This window comes from Eumetopias jubatus, unplaced genomic scaffold (genome assembly GCF_037043125.1).
Source record: "Eumetopias jubatus isolate StellerSeaLion01/CBP00866 unplaced genomic scaffold, mEumJub1_p1.0 scaffold_17, whole genome shotgun sequence".
NCBI classification, from domain to species: Eukaryota; Metazoa; Chordata; class Mammalia; order Carnivora; family Otariidae; genus Eumetopias; species Eumetopias jubatus.
The window spans coordinates 55316442-55337711 of NW_028274823.1; the positions used below are offsets into that span (position 1 = coordinate 55316442).

The window sequence follows — 21270 nt, forward strand, 5'->3', positions numbered from 1 at the left end:
TTTAGGGGGGAAAAAAACCCATCACAATCCCTCATCCTCCTATTGTTTTCTCTCAAGAATTCCCTGCAACGAGGCCTCCAGTATCTTATCCAGAAGGGAACTCTAAACGAGGGACATCCCCTCCTGTCAAAATCTTGTTTTGTGACTTCTAGGAATTAATTTCATGAAGTTGCAGCCCTACCATTGCTTACGGAATGAGAATGGGAAAAAGCCAGATTGTTGCAGCTGGTCATTAGGCAATGTCTTGGTCAGATGGTGAAGGAGTTTACAATAGCACACCAAAAAGTAGTAAGGAAAGGTGTGGCATGGGGACGATATTGTCTTGAAGCAAGCTCCTGTGTTCCATTATGGTCTTTGGTCTCAAAACTTCCTAAAGAAACCAGGTTTAGTTGAGTTTTTACCAATTCAAGCAGCAATACCTCATGTTATCATAGTGCCTTTCTTCCCTAAATTTAAAATGGTTTAGTGTTACTTATTTTACTAATTGTCACACTAAGACAGAGGCGGGGACTTCAAATTAGGAATAACTCATTAAATTAACAACACTAAAAACGGATGTTTACTAGAATTTCATTTTTAGACAAAAGAGGCAAAATGAAAGGATCTGTATATTACGTGTCCCCAGACAACAGAATGGCAACTCCTTGACATTCTATAGTGTGTGGACACCTAAGAATTGGCAAGCACTGTTACTGAAGATAATGAGAAGGGGAAGGACAAAAAGAAGGGTAGGGGAAAAAGTTTTTGTTTCCCTCCCCACCATTTTTTTAAAAGTAGGACACACCCAACATGGGGCTTGAACTCACGACCCTGAGATCAAGAGTCGCATGCTCTACCAACTGAGCCAGTCAGGCACCCCAAAAGGTTTTTTTTTTTTTTAAATACTTTATTAAAGAAGGATCTGAATGAAACCAAAATTTCTCCCTCCTAATCTTACCTTGACCTGATGCTTTGGGCTTCTATCATTCTTATCCTTTCTCTCATCTATGTTTCTTGTTCTAATCAAATTCCTAGTGGCTGGGGAAGGAATATTTATTGTTTTAGGAAGTAGTTCGTAAACTTGTCTTCCTAATCTCTTATCACAATTTTTTCCTATGCTAAGTGGCATTCAAATTCTTGTGGCTCCTTTCCTCTAAGGGTTTCAGTTCAATTAAACATGAGTGCTTACTAGGGGCCAAGTGCAATGCTGTCTCTGGTTTTTGACAGGGATGAAGGTAAAAGTGGTTCCCACAGCAGAGAGTTTACCATGCTCTAGAGTAGAAAGCTCTAGCAAGGGGGTATCTGGTGATCTGAATTCATAGTTGGCCACTTTATCACTAATGCTAGCAGAACACAGGCAACCTGGCCATTTTTAGCTTAAGTTGTAATCTGATGGCAGCAATGGATGATTCTGGGACCGAGGAACTGTCTCATTGCAGTTAAGAGTTAGTGCTCTTAACAGAAAAAACAAAACCCTGCAATTTCCTGTCCCTGAGAAACCATCTCAGTACTTCATATGTATTGCAGAGGAACAGAGGACGTGTGCATGAGATAAACCCAGACTGCTGCCAGGATTGATTGCCAGAGTCAAGGACTTTTAGCAGATAGCCCTTTGGTTCTGTAAACAAGCATTCCCAGGATGGTAGGACTTTTTTTTTTTCTTATTCCTATTTTTTCCTTTTTAGTTGTCCTGCCCTCTCATTTTAATTTTTTATGATGAAAAATTTCAAATGTATACAAAAGTAGAAAGAACAAGAAACACAGCTGCAATTACTAATATTTTGTCAATATTATTTATACACCAAGATGCATTTCTAACATAAGGCCTTTTTCATATAACTATGTCATTATTACTACTATGAAAACAGTACCATCTAATACCCATTTCACATTTAAATGTCCCCAATTGTTTCAAAGATTTCTTTGCATTGCTAGTTTGAGTCAGGATTCAAATAAGAGCCATACATTGCGTATGGTTGTGTCTCTTAAATTCTTTTAATCTAGAATGGTCCCCCCTCTTCCCCAACCCCCACACCATTTGTTGAAGAAAGCCAATCATTTGTCCTATAGAATGTCTCACATTCTAGATTTGTCTGACTGCTTCTTGTGTGTCTTTTAGCGTTCCTTTTCCCATATAATATTAATTCTTGTTCATATTTTCTTATTTTTCTAAAGTATGTGCTACTAGAAATTAAAAACAAAAATACTCTGGTGACACTGAAGGAATTTAATGCAAGGGGGCGGGGGGAATTGATCACAGTTAGGAGATAGGTAAACCAGTCTGCTGTTGAGGAAAGATCTGAGCTTCCGTAACAATTTGAGAACTACTGGCATATAAATTGGGGAGGGGAGTGGGTGAGATCATCCATGGAAAACTGGGTCTGAGATGGAACCCTGGAGAAGCCCAGCATCAAAGATGTGGGCAGGGGAAGAAGATACTGCAAATGAGACCAAGAAATAGAGAGTTAAAGAAGGAAACCTAAGAGTAGAGTCACAGGAGCTGAGGACTGTTTCAAGAATGAGGGATTGCTCAGTGGATGATGCATTTATAAAACATATGCAAAGGAAAATTTATAAAGTGGGCCAATTTTATATTCAGAATTCATTAAAATTAACCTGTATATTTATCCCCAAGGAAGTAACTATGTAGTACATTCTGGAAGACCTGGAGTTTGTACTTACTTCGGAGAGCAACAAACAAAAGATCATTGGCAATAATAAAAATGAATCACAACTGGGGTGCCTGGGTGGCTCAGACAGTTGAGTGACCGACTCTTGATTTCGGCTCAGGTCATGGGATGGAGCCCCGCCTCTGGCTTCGTTCTCAGCAGGGAGTCTGCTTGAGATTCACTCTCTTTCCCTCTTCCCCTCCCCTGCTCTCTCTCAAATAATAAACAAATCTTTAAAAAAAAAATGAATCGTAACTTTTTTTTTTTTTAGATTTATCACACAGAGAGAGAGAGCGCGAGCGAGAGTGCACACAAGCAGGGGGAGGGGCAGAGGGAGAAGCAGGCTCCCTGCTGAGCAAGGAGCCGGATGTGGGGCTCGATTCCAGGACCCTGGGATCATGACCTGAGCTGAAGGCAGACACTTAACCGACTGAGCCACCCAGGCATCCCAGAAAAATGAAACATAACTCTTAACAGTGAAACTGAGTTCCAAAATCTAAGAAATTCCACTTTCCTGTGAAATCTTTCTAGATTGATTTTAAAAATTCCACCTATTTTTTAAACTTATTTTTATCTATTTTTAAGATATTTTATTTATTTTTCAGAGAGAGAGAGCGCACAGGAGCAGGGGGGAGGGGCAGAAGGAGAGGGAGAAACAGACTCCCTGCTGAACAGTCACGCAGGGCTCAATCCCGGGGCCCTGGGATCATGACCTGAGCCGAAGGCAGATGCTTAACTGAGTCACCCAGGCACCCGTTTTTGTTTTTGTGAGCATCTACTATGTGCTCATTACCCTCCTGCTGGTAAGCAAGATAGAATAGTACATGTGACATGAGCTCTATTCTTTCCATTTACCATATTCACCATACTCACCAATCCTCTGTCACTCTGGTTGTCTGGTCATAGGATTCACTGATGAGTTGTGACATAGATGTCCTCTGGTTTGACTAGACCAACGGTTCCCATCAAAATCACCAGAGAGACTTATTAAATACAGATTCTTGGCCCCATGCCTAGTTTCTGATTCAGTAGGGATCAGAGAACTTGCATTTTTAACCAAGAGATACCAGGTTGCCGCTCCAGCAGTCATACCACGAGAGAACCCTTTTACTTTTGTCAGCTCTAAAGGTCTATTATCCCTTAGCAAAACCGCATTATCTACACTCATAAATGGGTTTAATTCTCCATTATCTCCACTGAAAATTCACTAAAGCCTAACAATGTTGTTGAATATGTAGATGTTATTTGTTGAAATCAAAAAGTAGCTTAACATTTTCAATCTTATCTTCTTAGACTTTACTTCTGTCTCAGGGATGTCTGTATTGGGTTGCTATAGCTGCCAGGAGGCTCTCAGTACATCTCACACTGCACTAAATACAGGCATTTAACATATGTTTTTTGATATGCCTTCAATGGAGTAGGTAGCATGTGATATTCTGTTTGGTGATCATTATTTGATTTGATCAAATTTGATACAAACTCTTAAAAAAATGAATACTGAATTTTGTTCATTCTTGAACGGTGTTCTGCAGTCCAGGAGACCACACTGGGCAATCTGGTGGTCTGATAAAATGGAAATTTTCCTGTTAATCAAGTTATAAGGATATTAGTCTCAGTACTGCCATTGGCTTTATTCTGGCTGTAGAAGTCACTTAACCTCTGGTGGCTCTGGAAAATTAGGAAAATATTGACTATCTTAGATTCAGGAAGCATTAATGAAATGCCTATTTTTAAAAATTTATTTAATTATTTATTTATTTGGCAGAGAGAGGGAGCACAAGCAGGGAGGGCGGCAGGCAGAGGGAGAAGCAGGCTCCCCGCTGAGCAGGGAGCAATGGGCTGCTGCTCCCCCTGCTTGTGCTCTCTCTGCCAAATAAATAAATAAAATCTTTTTTAAAAAAAATGCCTGTTTTAAAAATACAGGCTCTAGGAACCAAATTTAATTTCAAAATGGTATTTTTATAAGAATTTTAGAAGTAAACAGTTTTCCACTAGAATCACAGGAAAATAAGTTTTGTTGTGTGGTTGTTGTTGTTTTTGGTTTTGCTTTAAAGAATCAGATGCTGTAGTTCAAAAACTGAATAAGTATTTATTGTTCCAGAAGGTACATTGCTTTTTATACATATTTCATAAATGATACAGGATTTTACACATGTTCAATATTTTGCTATTTGTTTAAAGGACTTTCCTCCACATTTCCCTCCCTTGCCTCCCACACACCCTGAAAGAATTTGCTCATTGCACTGTGCTGTTTCTTCTTCAAAACCCTGCACACAAACAGGACAGATGATTTAAAAATAATTCACATAACTTAAGAAAAATAAATGAGGGAAGGGGTTGAACAACTGGGGGGCCTGGAAGGAAGGGGAGACATGCATCCTTTCGTTCCGTCATGCCAGTGGAAGGGGTGGTGGCAGGAGCAGAGCAGCGGCGGTCCTGACTGGCCTTCAACCTCTGCAAGGCACCTGGAGTCTGGGTTTGTCATCGCAAGTGTTTCTTTTCATACACAATGATCCCCAAAGAGGAAGAAAATGAGAAATAACCTCCTTGCCACAAGGAGGAGGGGTGAATCATGTGAAAGAAAAAGCCAATCGGCTGTGTGGCAAGCCTCATCATCCTTTCCATCCTGCCCCCACAGTAGTTAAAAACAGGATATTAGACACGGATTCCTTTGACTCCTCAAGTGCAGATGTCATCTGGAAATATGGTAGAAAATATTTTGATAGAGTATAAGATTAATTCTTCCTTCTCTCAATTTAAGATAAGAAAAAATAGGGTGAAGAGGGTAGGTTGAAGGAAGCCATAGAAATGTATTCCTGTATAAAGATAAATTGCACCCTTTGAGATCCACACACTTGATTTATGACTACTGAAGTGGTGGAGGTGGTGGGGCTCACAAACAGTGTGGAAGTGTGTGTCCTTCAAGATAAACAAAGTCTCCAGACAAGGCAGCGCCATCTGGGTGGGCTGGAATGCTGTCACACAAGCAGATTAACAGCAATGAAATTATTCTGGTTTGAAATGGCTAGAGAGCCATGATTTTTAGCCAATTTGTAAACCTTACATCTTCCTGATTTGGTAATACAGCTGAACACCCCCCTCCCCCTCTGATTTGAGTTATGGAGGGAGAGGGGAATATCAACAGGATAGTTAAATAAAGGAGGGAAATTCTGCCTCCTCTTAAAGATTAATTAGTAAAAAACAAAACAAAACAAAACAACCTCATGCAGCGTTGCCAATGATTCCTAGATACTGATCCAGAGCACTGGAATATACAGACATTGAAGAAGGTATTACGGGATAATCCAAAGTGTCAATTACCAAACAGTCGTAAGTTGGTTCCAACTCTCATATGGATAAAATTAGTGTAACCAACAGGGGTGGGTAGTCAGAAAAGGGGCATAAAGAGGAGAGATTCCTGGTCACTTTGCAGAGACTGGGTCCAATTTAAAATAAATGCTAATGGCATGGGCTCAGACTCTGTTTGCCACCCACATATCTTGAGGATTTGCTTTTCCGGTAGATTTATTTACTCCTATGTCAAAAATAAGAAAAATTAAATTAAAAAAAAATTAGAGCTGAGTGGGGTGCTGGTGTGTTACTGTTTTGCTGACCCTGCAAGAAGATGCAAGAAAGGAACACCCCCAGCATCCTTGTCTCTTTATGAATCTCTCAACTACATAATGCATCATTTTCATCCAGAAACTAAGATGCTTGATTAAGACAATATTCACTAAGCCCTTTGAGCTTATATTCCACAAAGCCTGATCCTTAGATTTTAATATTCCCTTCTTCCCTAAGATCCTTTTTGTTTTTGTTTTTTAAAGGTAAAAACCCTCTACCCTGACTTGGCTCCCAGCTTCCACCTGCAATGCTTTAATTAAAAAGGCAAGAGTTATAAACAGGTGTTCTTTCTGCCAGGATTCAGAGGCTCTTTGCAGATCAATCTTTTTCACCAATTTGTCGAAGGGGCAGATGTACTTGTAATGGGTCTCTCAGTCTCTTAAGGTCCATTTCTGCCTAAAATAGAAACAAAAGGTGAGAAAAATTGGCTAGTGAAGCTTTCAATGATATTACTGTCTCCTGAGAAAAGGAAATTGTCTTTTCTGCATCACTATGAATCACAGAAATCATCTCAATTACTCTCAAAATAAGAGTGCCTCAGAAGCAAAGGGCTTTAAAGGCACAGGACAACAAAGGGAGACCAGAATGGAAGTCTGTCCTGGCAGCTTCAGCTGTCAACAGAGGCTCCAGAAAAGGCTGTGCTGTCAACAAGGCAGGACTCAGAGGCTCAAGAATGTGGGGAGCATGTGATGCACCCTGATGGCGGTTCTTAAACCTTTAGTTATTCCTCCAGTAGTTGTTTAAGTTTTTCGCTTAGTGATATTAAAAACAGGGATGTGCTGTCAACTGCAGCACTTTCAAAACTCAACATGGACTGGGACCTCACCCCTGTGGAGCTGGATTATTAGGCTTAGGGTGGAGCTGAAGCATCTGTATTTTTAACAGAGCCAGGGATGATTTGATGCATTCCCTCCAGTTGAGAACCACCACACAGAGCAACAAGAAGACACGAGTCACCTTAGGCCAAGGCAGGAAGACAGACTAAGCCTATTCAAAGTACAACCCCATCACCAATAAGGGACAGAGAAGAGCAACCAAACATTAAAGAGGATAGAAGAGCTTCTAGAGATTTTTAAAAAATCTCTAAAGTCATATAAGTCTACAGAGAAGAGGAATAAAGATTTATTCAGCAAAATCAAAGATATCAGAAGGAGGCACACACAGAAATTTGAAAGAGGTAACTATTCTGAAAAATAAAATATATCAATCTTTTTAAAAACAGCATCTTCTAGTTCAATAAACTCTGACTTGTTCCTGGCAAACATTTGCAGTGGTCTCTCTTACCTGGATTTTATTTTTGCCCCATTGGTACCACACATTTTAGGTGGGAAATCTTTGGAAATTGTTGTAAAAAGATTTTAAAAAGAGAGAAAAGTAAAAATAGACAACTTTAAAGAAACAAAAAGAAAAAAGTAAAAATAACTCTACAAATTTCAATATGCTACTGTTAACAGGATAGACAGGACCCATCATCTTTTCCCCTGCTTGCGTTCTACAACTTTCCAGAGAGGTGTCCATGCTAAAATAGACATTCTTATTATCTGAGGAATAATTAATGCAGGAAGAAGAGGGTGTGATCATTCTTTCAGAGTTTACCCACTGAAGCACTATAGTTATGGATAATAGTAATACATTATTAGTAATAGTAATATATTATTATTATTATTATACCAATACCATACAAAATGGGGCTGGAATTTATTTTTATTTTTGGAAAACTTACCTGAGCAATTGCATCCTTGAGTTGATTATATTTCTCTAGGTCAAAACGAGACTTTTTGGCTCCTTTATGGAAAAATAATAAGTATTGTCTGTCTCTGGCTTCTGGATAAACATATTCCTACAAATTAAAGGAGAAATTAAATTATTAGTCCCTAGAAGACTATCTTTACAAAATGAGCACTAACTGCTGATTAGGTTCAATACACGTACACACATATAAAGATACATAGTGATAAATGTGCTGCATTAAATATTTCTTAAACATTTTTTTTTTGTGAAACACACATGTAAGAGTACACAAAACAAAAATGTACAGTACAATGAATAAGTTAATCATCACCAGATAAAGAAAATCTAACGTTGCCAACAACCTGGAAGGCATCCTCCTGCCTCTTCTCTATTAGTAACCTTTCCTTACTCCCAAAACTCATCACTATCTTGCTTTTTATGGTCATTATTTTCTTACTTTCTTTACAGCTTTCTTACTTAAGCGTGAATCCCCTTGAACTCTAATTTTAGCTTAATTTTACCTGTTTTTTTAATTTTATAAAAATGGAGTCAGACAGTAAGTATCGTGTATGGCTACTTCCGCTCAATATGTTTGTGATAGTCATGCTTTTGTAGTCCATTCATTTCCATTGCTATGTTATATTCTACTGTATGACTACATCAAAATTTATCCATTTTACTATTGATAGACTTTGGGCTGTTTCCAGGCTTTGCTATTATAAATAATGCTGCCAAGAACATTTTTGGGCTTATCTCTTCTGTTGGATATATACCTGTGAATGGAGATCCTAGATCATAAGGTATGCCTGTGTTCAAATTAGGAAGTGATATGAAACAGGTTTCCAAAATGGTGGTACCAATTTACTCCCATCAGCAGGATATGAGAGTTGCCATTTTTCCATATCCTTGCCAATACTTGGTATTGCCAGTTTAAAAAAAAAATGTTAGCCATTCTGGTGTGTGTGCAGAAGTACTACCTCATTTTTCAAAAACAGCTGTACTGAGATATAAATCACATACCATACAATTCACCTATTTAAAGTATAATGTTCAATGGTTTTTAGGGTATTCATGAAGTTGCACAACCATCACTACAATCAATTTCAGACCATTTTCATCATCCCCAAAAGAAATCCTGTACTCTAACAGTCACTTCCCATATCCCTCAACATCTCCAATTCCAGGCAACTATTAATCTACTTTATGACTCTAGGGATTTGCCTATTCTGGACATTTCATATAAATGGAATCATATAGCAAGTAGCCTTTTGTGGCTGCCTTCTTTCAAGGTTCATCCATTTGTAGCATGTATTGGTACTTCATTTCTTTTTGTTGCCAAGTAATATTCCACTGAATGGATATGCTACATTTTATTTATCCATTAATAAACTGATAGACATTTGGGCTGTTTCCACATTTATGGCTATTATAAATAATGCTGCTATGAATATTCCTGTACAAGTTTTGTGTGAACATGTTTTCATTTCTCTTGGAGATCTATAGCATTTTCCTGATCACTCATGAGGCTGAGGCCTTTTCGTTTCATATATTATTAGCCATCTGAATTTCCTTTTTTAGATGTGCTTATTCAAATCTCCTGCCATCTTTTTCTATTGGGTTGTCTGGTTTTTTTTCTTACTGATTTACAGGCTTTGTTAATATATTCTGGTTATGGATCCTTTGTTGGGTATATGTACTACAAATATCTCCTCCCAGCCTGCATGCCCTTTTAATGGTGTTCTTTAATAAAGAGAAATTCTTAATTTTATTAAAAGATTTTATTTATTTATTTGAGAGAGAGAATGAGCAGTGGGAAGGGGCAGAGGGACAGAAAGAGAAAAGCAGACTCCCTGCTGAGCAGAAAGCTCAATGCTGCAGGCTCAATCCCAGGACCCAGAGATCATGACAGAGCCAAAGGCAGACACTTAACTGACTGAGCCACCCAGGCGTCCCCAGAAGTTCTTAATTTTAGTATACTCAAATTTATCATTCTTACTCTTCATGGTTAGCACTTTTCAATCTGGGTAAGAAATCATTCCCTATTCTACAGTAACTGACATATTTTCCTATATTATCTTCCAGAAGCTTTATTTTACTTATTATTTTTTAAATAAATACTTTATTTATTTATCAGAGAGAACGAGAGAGAGAGCACAAGCAGGGGGAGCAGCAGAGAGAGAGGGAGAAGCAGGCTTCCCGCAGAGCAGGGAACCCGATGTGGGACTCAATCCTGGGACCCTGGGATCATGACCTGAGCTGAAGGCAGACGCTTAACCGACTCAGCCACCCAGGTGTCCCTATTTTATTTTTTAAAAATATTTTATTTTTAAGTTATCTCCACACCCAAGATGGGGCTTGAACTTACAACCCTGAGATCAAGAGTTGTATGCTCTACTGACTGAGCAAGCCAGGTGACCCTCTTCCAGAAGCTTTATTGTGTAACCTTTCATATTTAGATCTATAATCCATCTGGAATTAATTTTTGTTAATTAAGGATGTGTAAGGATGGGGTCGTTTCATTTTTTTTATATGGATATTCAACTGTCCTAGCACCATTTGTAGAAAAAGACTCTCCTTTATTTGCAGTGCTATCTTTTTAAAATCAAAAGTTCATTTATACCAGGTCTGTTTCTACATTCTCTCATCTATTCTATTAGACTATCTGTCTTTGTGCCATTGTCTCAATTATTGTAGTATCATAAATAAAGCTATAGTCTTCCATATCCTGTACAGCAAATCCTCTTACCTAGTTTTTCTTCAAGGGTTTATTGGCTTTTCTTAATCTTTTACATTTTCATTGAAATTCTAGAAGCAGCTTATTCAAATCTCTCCCCCCTCCCATCCCCCAAATTGTTGGAATTTTGACTGGGATTGCACTGAATCAAACAGGTCAATTTGTATACAACTGACATGTTTTAGTATTTATTTTTCTAGTCCATGAACACACTTAAAACATAAAAAACATTTTATGTTTTTCTGCAGAGGTCCTGCACATCTTTTGCACAACTTACTTCTAGATATATTTAAAAGTCATTTTAAGTTGCACCTTTTAAAGTCTCATTTATAATTTTTTGTTGTTGGTAATTGATTTATGTATATTGACCTTGTATCCAGTAACCCTACGAAACTCACTTATGGATTCTAACCAAATATATATACATGTTTTTGTATTTTTTTATGTACAAAAATCTTTGAATAACATCAGTTTTCTTTCATTCCAATCTTTACATTTTTTTCTTGCCTTCTCCTCCAGGGATAATTTATGTTTGCTTCTGCCTGGCATCTATGAGCACTAGCAGTGTGGGATTACCACTATTTTAGGAATACCTTAGTCTAATTTATGGAATTGAGATGAATGAAGTTGGGCCATAGTTCGGAGAGAACCTACAACAGGTTCATCCTTATTCTACAATGGTAGCCATTAGAGGTTCCAAACCAACACAATTTCTATGGTTTTGGTCCTAGATCATCAAGTATGGCTCAGCTTCTTAGTCTTTCCATCTTACCCTGCTTAGTCAGCATAAATCCCCAGAGGAATAAGCATACCTGACACCAGGTTCACCTTCCTGGAATTCCTCTTCTTCAGGTCCTTGCATGGTAATTTTTGCTATAAGTTCTCTAGTGTTTATAGGCAAATGTATTTAATGTTTTATCTAACTATTCTAACTTTTCCTAGTGGAAGGATTGGTCTGATGCCTAGTATGTCCTATAAGAAGCAGAAGTGGATACTGAATTACTGATGATGACAATAATGGATTAATAGTAGCTAACAGGAAATAAAAATTGAAAAAAAAAAAACAAACCTGAATGTCTCATCTCCTAATACATTACAGTCTAGTAGAGGGGTGAAGACATTATATGTGACTAATTATAATACAAGATAGCATAAGATGAGTGAAATCAGAGGCACAATGTGCTGCAGGAATTCAGAAGGAGAGTTCAAAGTTGGCTGTAGGGAACTGGCCAAAGGTTCGTGAAAGATAAGCATTTAAGAAACCTTGAAATATAACAGGTAGAGATAAACAGGGAGAACTCTCCCAGTTGATAGAATGATGGGAAGTTAGGAATGAAGTGGTAGAAAACTCAGGGCATTTGGGGGAATAAAGAATACAATTTGATTTGTTTAGAACACATAGTAAGTATACTGTAGGGAACTGACAGACCTGTGGAGAAGACAGAGAGCAACCAGTTATGAATATCAGGCTAAGGAGTTTGGACTTCAATCAATAGATAAAAAGAACCTATTAAAGGGGTGTGTATACAAGGGACAGGAACAGGGACGAGAGGAGAGAGAGAAGGAAAGAAACAAAGACAGACAGACAGCAAAGCCATGTCCAGAGCTGTGATTAGACATGACTCATCTGGTTGTTTGTTTCTGTTCACTCAAGAGTATTGAGCATGAGCCAGACATGGGACTAGGTGCTCTATACTCTGGGCAAACAATGGCAGGACATGAACAGTTTATTGTCTCTCTTCTCTCCTAGACAAGTTTGGGAGGCCCAGAAAGGTTAAATACCATTCTTGGGCTTTCATTTTCTCACACATAAATAGGCCTGTGACCAGTGGTCTAACAACAACAGAAACAAAATGCCTATGTCAATCGCAGCCATATAAAAATATAAGAGAAGCAATTCTCAGCTTTCTTTTGATACCTAAGAAAATAGAAAAAGGTTCTCATGTCTCACTTACTGCAAATGTTTTTTATCAAGGGAAGTTGGATCCGTGTTGATATCATACAGATAATAAGTGATAATAAATCCTTCATACTTTTTAAAGTGACACAGGGATTTTCAAGCTACTTTAAGAATAATACTGGCAACAAAAATTAGTTCCAGATACTGATATTTAATAAATTAGTCTTGGCTGCTAGAGAATAGGCCAGGCATATAAAGTGATTAGATATCTAATTTTCATCTCTCTTCCATGAAGCAAAAACAATAACAAAGAAGCCTACCTATACTCTTAACGTACTTAGAAATAGCCCAGAGTTGAGTTTAACTATCTGATTAGTTATCACCAACTTTCCATTCCAAGAATTCAGTAAAAACAAAAAGCTTGAGACTACCCTATCCAACTGTTAAATTAATTACATAGCACATAAAAAGCCAAGGCAACTGGCCTGAACAAGCTATCCTGAAGCACATCATTCTTCTCCCTTTGCCCTCTTATTCTGTAACTTAATGTAAAAATTTTTTTTTTCCTGAATTTAATGGTTTATATGGCTCACTTTATAGTCTGTGAGTTCATGAGGTCAGGAGCCATGATATATACCTCACTACCTTTAACACCTATAATAGGGCTTAATACACAATTAGCATGCATGTGCACGTGTGCATGTGTGTGTGTGTGTGTGTGTGTGTGTGTGTGTGTAGGATAAATTGGTACTTAAAGGGAACTGGCCTTAGAAAGAATACAAGAGAAAACAGAACTACTTTGACAACCAAAACTTCATTAGCATCTCATTAAAAGTTTCTAGAAGAGAATTCTTACCTGGCGTGTCATTACAAAATATGCATACATTGCCATGGCGCTTCCGTAAGTGATAAAATAAGTGACTGGCTCCATGATGTCCCAGGAATATTCCCACCAGGTAAGCCGGGCCAAAATGCCAAACTGTGTGGCCATGTAGGCAAGTCCACCCCATAGCACCAAAGTGGTCCTCTTCTCAGCTTTTCTGCTAATCTCAATTCGTACCTACAGGGTACACATAATCAATCAACAATACGGCATTTTGACACAGAACCAGTTTTAAATTTAAACTGTTTTACGTTCATGGAAGAAATAGGGCTCATAATCAAGACATGTTAGTCTCCATTCTAGTAAACATAGCTTATCTTCCTAAATAGTATCTGTAGTTTTCACTGAATATTTCATAGGAGTAACACTTTTCTTAGGACACTTGTGTTTTATGTTTCACCCTAGAAGTAGATGAAAATATGGTGAAACTACAGGAGTAAGTTAGTGTCAACAACTCTTCATCCAACTACACAATTATCTTTTCTGAGGGAGGGATATGAAAACATGCCAGTGTTCTCTTAACTGTAGTATATAAGATGTAATCTATCATCATTGTTTACTCAAGGGGTCTGATAGAGGGCAGAAAGTACAGTGAGTCAGAGCATGGACTCTGGATTCAGAACAGCTGTGTTCAGGCCCTGATCCGTGTATCATCATCAGTGTCACTACAGAGTTGTTCTGAGGCCTAAATAATGGAATACAGGTAAAATACTTGCACAATTCCCAGCACATAGTAAGTATTCAATAAAAGATGATAATTATTTTGTTATAGCTGGTACATTAAAAAAATGCTTTTTTACCTCTTGAAAATACTAAATTTAAATCTCATTCTCCTTCACAACAGTTCAAGTTTATCACATTTCTAATGGTCTTAAATTTAATGAGAACAACCTTGAGATACAAGTTCATTATTTTTAAGGAAATGAGAAAAAGCACAATATGAAGAGTATTTGTTCCCCTTCTTAACCTCTGATAGTCTAACTTCTTACAATGAAAATATTTGCTTATCATTAAAAAATAAGAATGACACGTTTACTTTAAAACATCTGGAAAAATGTAAAGAAGAAATTCAATCATCATCCTACCACTCCATTAGCATTTTGGAATATATTTCTTCGGACATTTTTCCTGTGGTTTACATATACATATATATAAATATGCATAGCTACATGCACAACACATTTAAAAATTAGATCATAATATACACATATGCACACTATTTTATAATTTACCTTTGCATAAAATAATATTCTTCTATTGCATATTAGGTCTATATAATCATTTTTAACAGCTGCATAATATTCCATATAATATTGATTCTTAACTTGGCCAAAATCATTATCCACTACACACATAACTTTTGTCAATCAGTAATTATTTCAATGTTTGTTGCAAAGGTGGTAAATCTGTAAGGGCAGACATTTAGAGCTCAAAGTTCTATGCCCATTATGAAGACTCAAAACTATTCCTTTTTAAGTTTTTTCTTAGCTTTAATTGGACTTTTTTTATGGTTCAGACCCCAAAACTAAAGGACTAGTTTGACTGACACAACTCAATTACCAAAAAAGATGGAGGGGAGGGAAGCAAACAGATATGCTCTAGAAAATTACTGTTGAAGAGGAAAGTCTGAAATTTGAATCGGCACCTTTTCCAGGGGAGCCAGTTGCTCTTTGAGATCCTCTAATCTTTCAATAAGCTCCCTTTCCTTGTTTAACTGGTGCTGCTCGATGCACAGCGTGGTGTACAGCTGCTGGACGAGTGTCTTTACATCATTCAGGGTTGCTGCATTTTCGTGGCTTAAGAGGTCTGAAAAAAAGGGGTTACATTTTTTTAAATGTTTGCCTCAGACAGAGCATTACTATTTCCAGGGCTATTAGACAACAATAAAAACAAGACAAATTCATTTGCTGCAGGGACCCCACCATCAGTGTTCAACTGAAGGAAAATGATAGTTCCTTTTCAAAAAAGAGGTATCTACAAATCCTAGAAAGTCAATTCATATTTAGGCAACTTGAAAATTTTGAAGCCAACATCTACTGTTACATTCTTGGAAGGCAAAATGATACAAATAAGGTTCCAAATAACAATAATCTTCATTAGATAAAAACAAAAAATTTTAGGCAATAGGTTAAAAACTAGTAGAGAGGTTTAGAATCAATCCGATTATCATGCTTATCAAAATGCTTATCTATAATTTATCTGTGGTCCTGCCATTTTAATTGGTGATTGTTTTCCTGTTTAACACAGAAAAAAATACACAGTATTTCAAATTTGCAAATACAAAGGTATAAATAAAAATACAAGTATCCTAAAACTCTTAAGCTCCCATATACCTTCCCCTTAGCATACCAACTTTTATTTATCCCTGTTGGGAAAAGACACAGACTATAGCTGTTTGGGCCTCAATATCATGTTTGAGAGGGCATTAAGAGAATGATTGAAAGGGTAAAAGATTAAATTCTTTGATTCAATATCTTCTTCTGTGAGTAGCATGTGTTTCCAGAAATCTAAAAATTACGTTTTGAAAATCTAGTAAAAAATCAGCTATGGGGCACCTGGGTGGCTCAGTCAGTTAAGTGTCTGCCTTCAGCTCAGGTCATGATCCCAGGGTCCTGGGATCGAGCCCCATGTCGGGCTCCCTGCTCAGTGGGGAGCCGGAGCCTGAATCTCCTTCTCCTCCCTGCTCATGCTCTATCTCTCTCTCTCAAATGAATAAATAAAATCTTAAAAAAAAAACATCAGCTGATCTCAGCTGTCAAAGAATAAAAACAAAAAACACAAAAAAGAAAATTTTTGTTTTAAAATCTTATTAGCCTTAAATGTGACATTTTGTTACGTACAGCATAAGGTCACTCATCTAAATCAAAATAAGCCATAGTCAGAATTAGCCATGTGTTTAAACTTTTTTCAAGGATGTCCTTTAGTACAGTTATCACAGAAATTCAATCAATGAAAAATTCAAGTAAGGGCAGCCAATTGCATTAGAGAAGAGCTGATATAGTAAAATGGGATACAGCACCTAGCATAGTATCTTGTACACTTCAGCAAATGTGTGCTGAGTTAACGGGAAGAGACAAAATAAGAACACTTTGAGTTCTAAAAGTCATCTATGTCAACAGGGCCTTCTTTGCACTGAAGGCGTAGCTCACGTTTGCATATGGCTTTACACTTTCCAAAATTACCAGAAGAGGAAGCTGCACTCTAGAAGGTGTAGCTTACCCAGAATGTCACAGTGAAGTGGTAGAGTCCATGTCTCCTGACCCCATGACAGGAACTGAGTCATAAATGTTGCTACTAGATCAATAACAGTATTTCTCCTGAAAGCTTAATCCCCTTTCAAAAAGACAATTCCTTATCAATTATCTATGGCTAACAAACTCTCTACACATATATTATTCATATCATGTTATCCTCACAATATCAGCATGAGTAAACTTGGCAGCCAAAATTTATAAGTGAGGAACTTGAATCCTAGAGATAAGATTAACAAATGTTCTTGTATTAGGTACTGATCTAGTCACTACAGAGGGAAAAAAAATTAAATATGAGGTGGTTGCTCTCTTTAAGGATGTCTCGTAGTAATATTCACAAAGTTGCATAGCTAGTAGCTAGTAATGGACTAGTAATGGACAAAGATTATCTGGTAATCCAATGGCTTTCCTATTGTATGTTTCCTTTTTCCATTTTAACTTTTTTTTTTAAAGATTTATTTATTTGAGGGGGAGGGACAGAGAGAGAGAGAAAATCTCAAGCAGACTCCACACTGAGCATGGAGCACAGTGGGGAGCTTGATCCCACAACCCCAAGATCACAACCTGAGCTGAAACCAAGAGTCAGATGCTTAACTGACTTGAGCCACCCAGGTGCCCCCACTTTAACTTTCAAAACTGTAATTACTGTATTTGCTTAGAAGTCCAAGGAAGGAAGGGAAGGAAGGAAGGAGGGAGGTACAGGAGGAAGAAAAGAGGAAAGGAAGCAAGTAAGCAAAACTAAACAGAATCTCTTCTCTTCTTTTTCCTAATGAAGCATGGACATGTTAATGACCAAGCATGTACAGATAATCATAACCTGAAAATCTATAAAATTGGAAATCAGGCTTGGAATTTGTTTTACAAAAAAAGTAAGTCTCTATTAGAATATTGTTCATTGAAAACTTGTTAGTTTAAAAAATTAGTATTTGTATTACAGGTTCTGCTGTGTAGAACATTTATTTTTTATATCAATCTTTTCTTTTATGGCTTCTGGGTTTTATGTTATAGTTAGAAAGATCTTTCTCAATCCAAGGTTATAAAAATATTTCTCTTTAGATTGTCTTTCAGTACTTTTAATATTTTTCTTCTTCAAAATTTAAATTTTTGATCCACATACCCTTTGACACAGTCTTCCACTTCCAGGTATTTTTCTTACATAAATACTCATAGACTTCCTAAGTGACCCATATTCAGGATTATTCAACATTACAGTATATACTATAGCAAAAGATGAAAACTACATAAAGGTCCATCAATAAGTTTCTAGATCCTTTCTCTCTTTTGTGTGTTGCTGATTTTCTTTAGTGATATATTTGGATTTCTTTCTCTTTATTCTTTGCATGTTTATTAGTGGTTTTTGATATATGGTTACTATTAGGTTTGTATATAACCTTTTCTGCATACAGCAGTCTATTAATATTAAGTTGGTGGTCGTTTAACTTTGAACCCATTCTTTTCTCCTCCCCTCCTGATGTTTTAAGTATATGTTATTACATTTTATATCCTTTTTTTTTGGTGAGTTGCTGGACTTTTTTATGAAAATACTTTTTTACTGCTTTTGTGTTTTCTGCCTTTTATTCTGTCACTTTTGGTCTCCCAGTTCCACTCAATGAATCCCCGTTAGTATTTCTTGTAGGGCTGGTTTGGTGGTCATGAATTCATTTAACTTGTTTGTCTGGAAACTCTTTACCTCTCCTTCTATTCTGAATGATAGCCTTGCTGGATAGAGTATGGTTGGCTGAAGATTTTTCCAATTCAGCACTTGGAATATATCATGCCTATCCCTTCTGGCTTGCGAAGTTTCTGTTGAAAAATCTCCTGGTAGCCTTATGGGTTTTCCCTTGTAAGTTACTGACTTCTTTTGCCATTTTAAGAATTTTTTATCATTAAGTTTTGCAAATTTAATTACAATATGTCTTGGTGTGGATCTGCTTTTGTTGATTTTGATGGGAGTTTTATGGTGCCTCCTGGATCTGGATATCTGTTTCCTTCCCCAGACTAGGGAAATTTTCAGCTATTATTTCTTCAAATACATTTTCTGTCCCCCCTTTCTCTCCTTCTTCCAGGGGCTTCTATAATACTTATGTATTATTATGTTTGATGGAGTTATTGAGTTCCCTAAATCTATTCTCTTTTGTTCAGCTTCATTGCTTTCATTACTGTCTTCTAGGTAATTAATTTGTTCCTCTGCTTCTTCCAGCCTGCTGTTCATTGCATCAAGCGTGTTTCTAATCTGGTATATTGCACTCTTCATGTCTGATTCCTTTTTAAAGATTTATTTATTTATTTGAGAGAGAGAGAGTGTGAGGGGGAGAAAGAGCATGCGGGGGGTAGAGGGAGAAGTAGAAGCAGACTCCCCGCTGAGCAGGGAGCCCGATGCAGGGCTCGATCCCAGGATCCTGGGATCATGACCTGGGCCGAAGGCAGATGCTTAACCTACTGAGCCACACAGGTGCCCCTGGTCTGATTCCTTTTTAACTCTTTTATCTCGGTAGTAAGGTTCTCAAAGATGTCTTCCATTCTTTTCTCAAGCCCAGTGAGTATCCTTATGATCACTGCTTTAAATACTCCATCAGGTGTGTTACTTATATGTTTTGCTTAGACCTCCAGCTGCAGCATTACCTTGTTCTTTCATTTGGTATAAATTCCTCTGTCTTCTCATTTTGTCTTAGTCTCTGCCTGCTTCTGTGTGTTACAAAAGCCAGTTACGTCTCCTGCTCCCTCTTCAATGTAGCCTCTTCTCTCCCATTTTTTTTTAAAGATTTTATTTATTTGAAAGAGAGAGTGAGAAAGAGAGAGAGGGTGAGTATAAGCAGGGGTAGGGGCAGGGAGAAGAAGACTCTCCTACTCAGCAGGGAGCCCATCGTGGGGTTTGATCCAAGGTCCCTGGGATTATGACCTGAGCCAAAGTCAGACACTTAAATGACTGAGCCACCCAGGCGCCCCACTCTTCTGTCTCTTGAGTTGTGGAGTTTGTTCTGTCAGTCTTTAGGCTGATTTCTGGGGTATTTAGGATGATCTGATAGTTATCTAGTTGTGTTCATGGGAGGAGGTGAGCCTAGGGTCCTCCTACTCTACCACCATCTTCCTCAGAATCCACTCTTACTGCTTCAGCTTCATCTACAATTGTACAAGGTCTCAGTCCTATAATAAATCTTTTATTCCACAATACTTATGTGGTTCTGCTTCCTCAGGTGAGCCCTGACTGATATAAATACTATGTATGTATGTGTATATATATGCTATTAGTTGCATACAAAGGGCAAAAGTTATGCATTCATATTTACTTACAAATGCATCAATAATATTTGTCAGGAAACATAAGAAACTAAGAACAGTGCTTGCTGGTACAGAAGGAGCAAAGGGTAGATGTGGAACAAGGAAAAGAAAACTTTTTCCCATACATTCTTTGGCTTTGGGAGTTAAACCTTGTGAATGTACTATCTATTCTAAACAACAAAAAAAAATTTAATGTGCAATCACACACCTTCCAACAGCAATGAAAAAACCATGAAATGATAATTCAAAGATCAATCTCACAGATGTCCAATTACTAAAGCCCCAGTAAATTCAAGAGAATTGGCTTTATTTTGTTAGATTTTCTTGTCAGGAAGAATATGGCTCCAAGGTACTGTCATGGTGGAGGAAAACATCAACCTCAAACCATCGATCTGGAAAAATTTGCCCACACATTTGGAGATGAAATTATGAGAGAAGATAAATCTGCTAATGGCTTAACAGCAACACTTCTGGATGATCTGTGTATGCTTCACTAAAAATGCAATTAGATATTTATTAATGTTTCTGCACATGTCATCTGTACCAGGAAATTAAGGTACAGAAAGGCAAGGAGATATGTTAACATAATGGGGATTAAAAGTCTTTTCAGCTACTAGAATGGTTTGAGAAGGACTTTGGTTGAGTCTCTGATAAAGTATTTGTTACTGTTTGTATTTGGTTTGCCTGTTCAACCGTTTCTTTCAAGTCATTTACATCATTAAGAGAGAAGCAAGGTCTCTCCAATATCCTCTGGATGGATAAATGGGGAAAAGGGCTTAGTGGTGCCAATCAAAATGATTCTCCTTAGCACAACAACTCTGAACAACCAGTGACTTAGATTATATTCTCTTCCTCCCCAATACTAAGTGGAAGGTAGGTAGTTAATTACTACTTCAACATGGACTGAGATAAAAGACCTTTTGTACTCCCGTTCCATATTCCTCCCTCCAATCTAGATTTAGGTTAGGTTTAAAATAATCTAATTGCTAAAACAGTTACTCTTCTCATCCTGCAGGGGGCAGAGGGCAATCCAGCCATACACAGCTATGGTAATCAAAAGAATGCAATGATGCTTACAGCTCTAGCCTTAGTGCTATGACCTGCCCCTTGGTTTTTTTCCTGCCTCTCCCCTTTCAATTTTGGGCTTAGGTACAAGGGTTGTCAACACTTAAGTATCCATAATACTTATGGACTGTCAATCCCACATAAACGTTAAATAA

General features: G+C 37.5%; 1 protein-coding gene across 1 annotated transcript in view; it reads right to left on the minus strand.

Moving 5' to 3' along the window:
- Positions 1 to 5354: 5354 nt before the first annotated feature.
- MCU (mitochondrial calcium uniporter) overlaps positions 5355 to 21270 on the minus strand; it is a 198577-nt gene continuing 182661 nt past the window's right edge. Inside the window, exons 5-8 of the mRNA XM_028109659.2 lie at positions 15166 to 15326; positions 13494 to 13697; positions 7996 to 8112; positions 5355 to 6668 (exon numbers count right to left, since the gene is read on the minus strand). Of these exons, the coding sequence (XP_027965460.1) occupies positions 6591 to 6668; positions 7996 to 8112; positions 13494 to 13697; positions 15166 to 15326 (560 nt within the window). The 3' untranslated portion in view covers positions 5355 to 6590. The remainder of the gene's footprint in view (positions 6669 to 7995; positions 8113 to 13493; positions 13698 to 15165; positions 15327 to 21270) is intronic.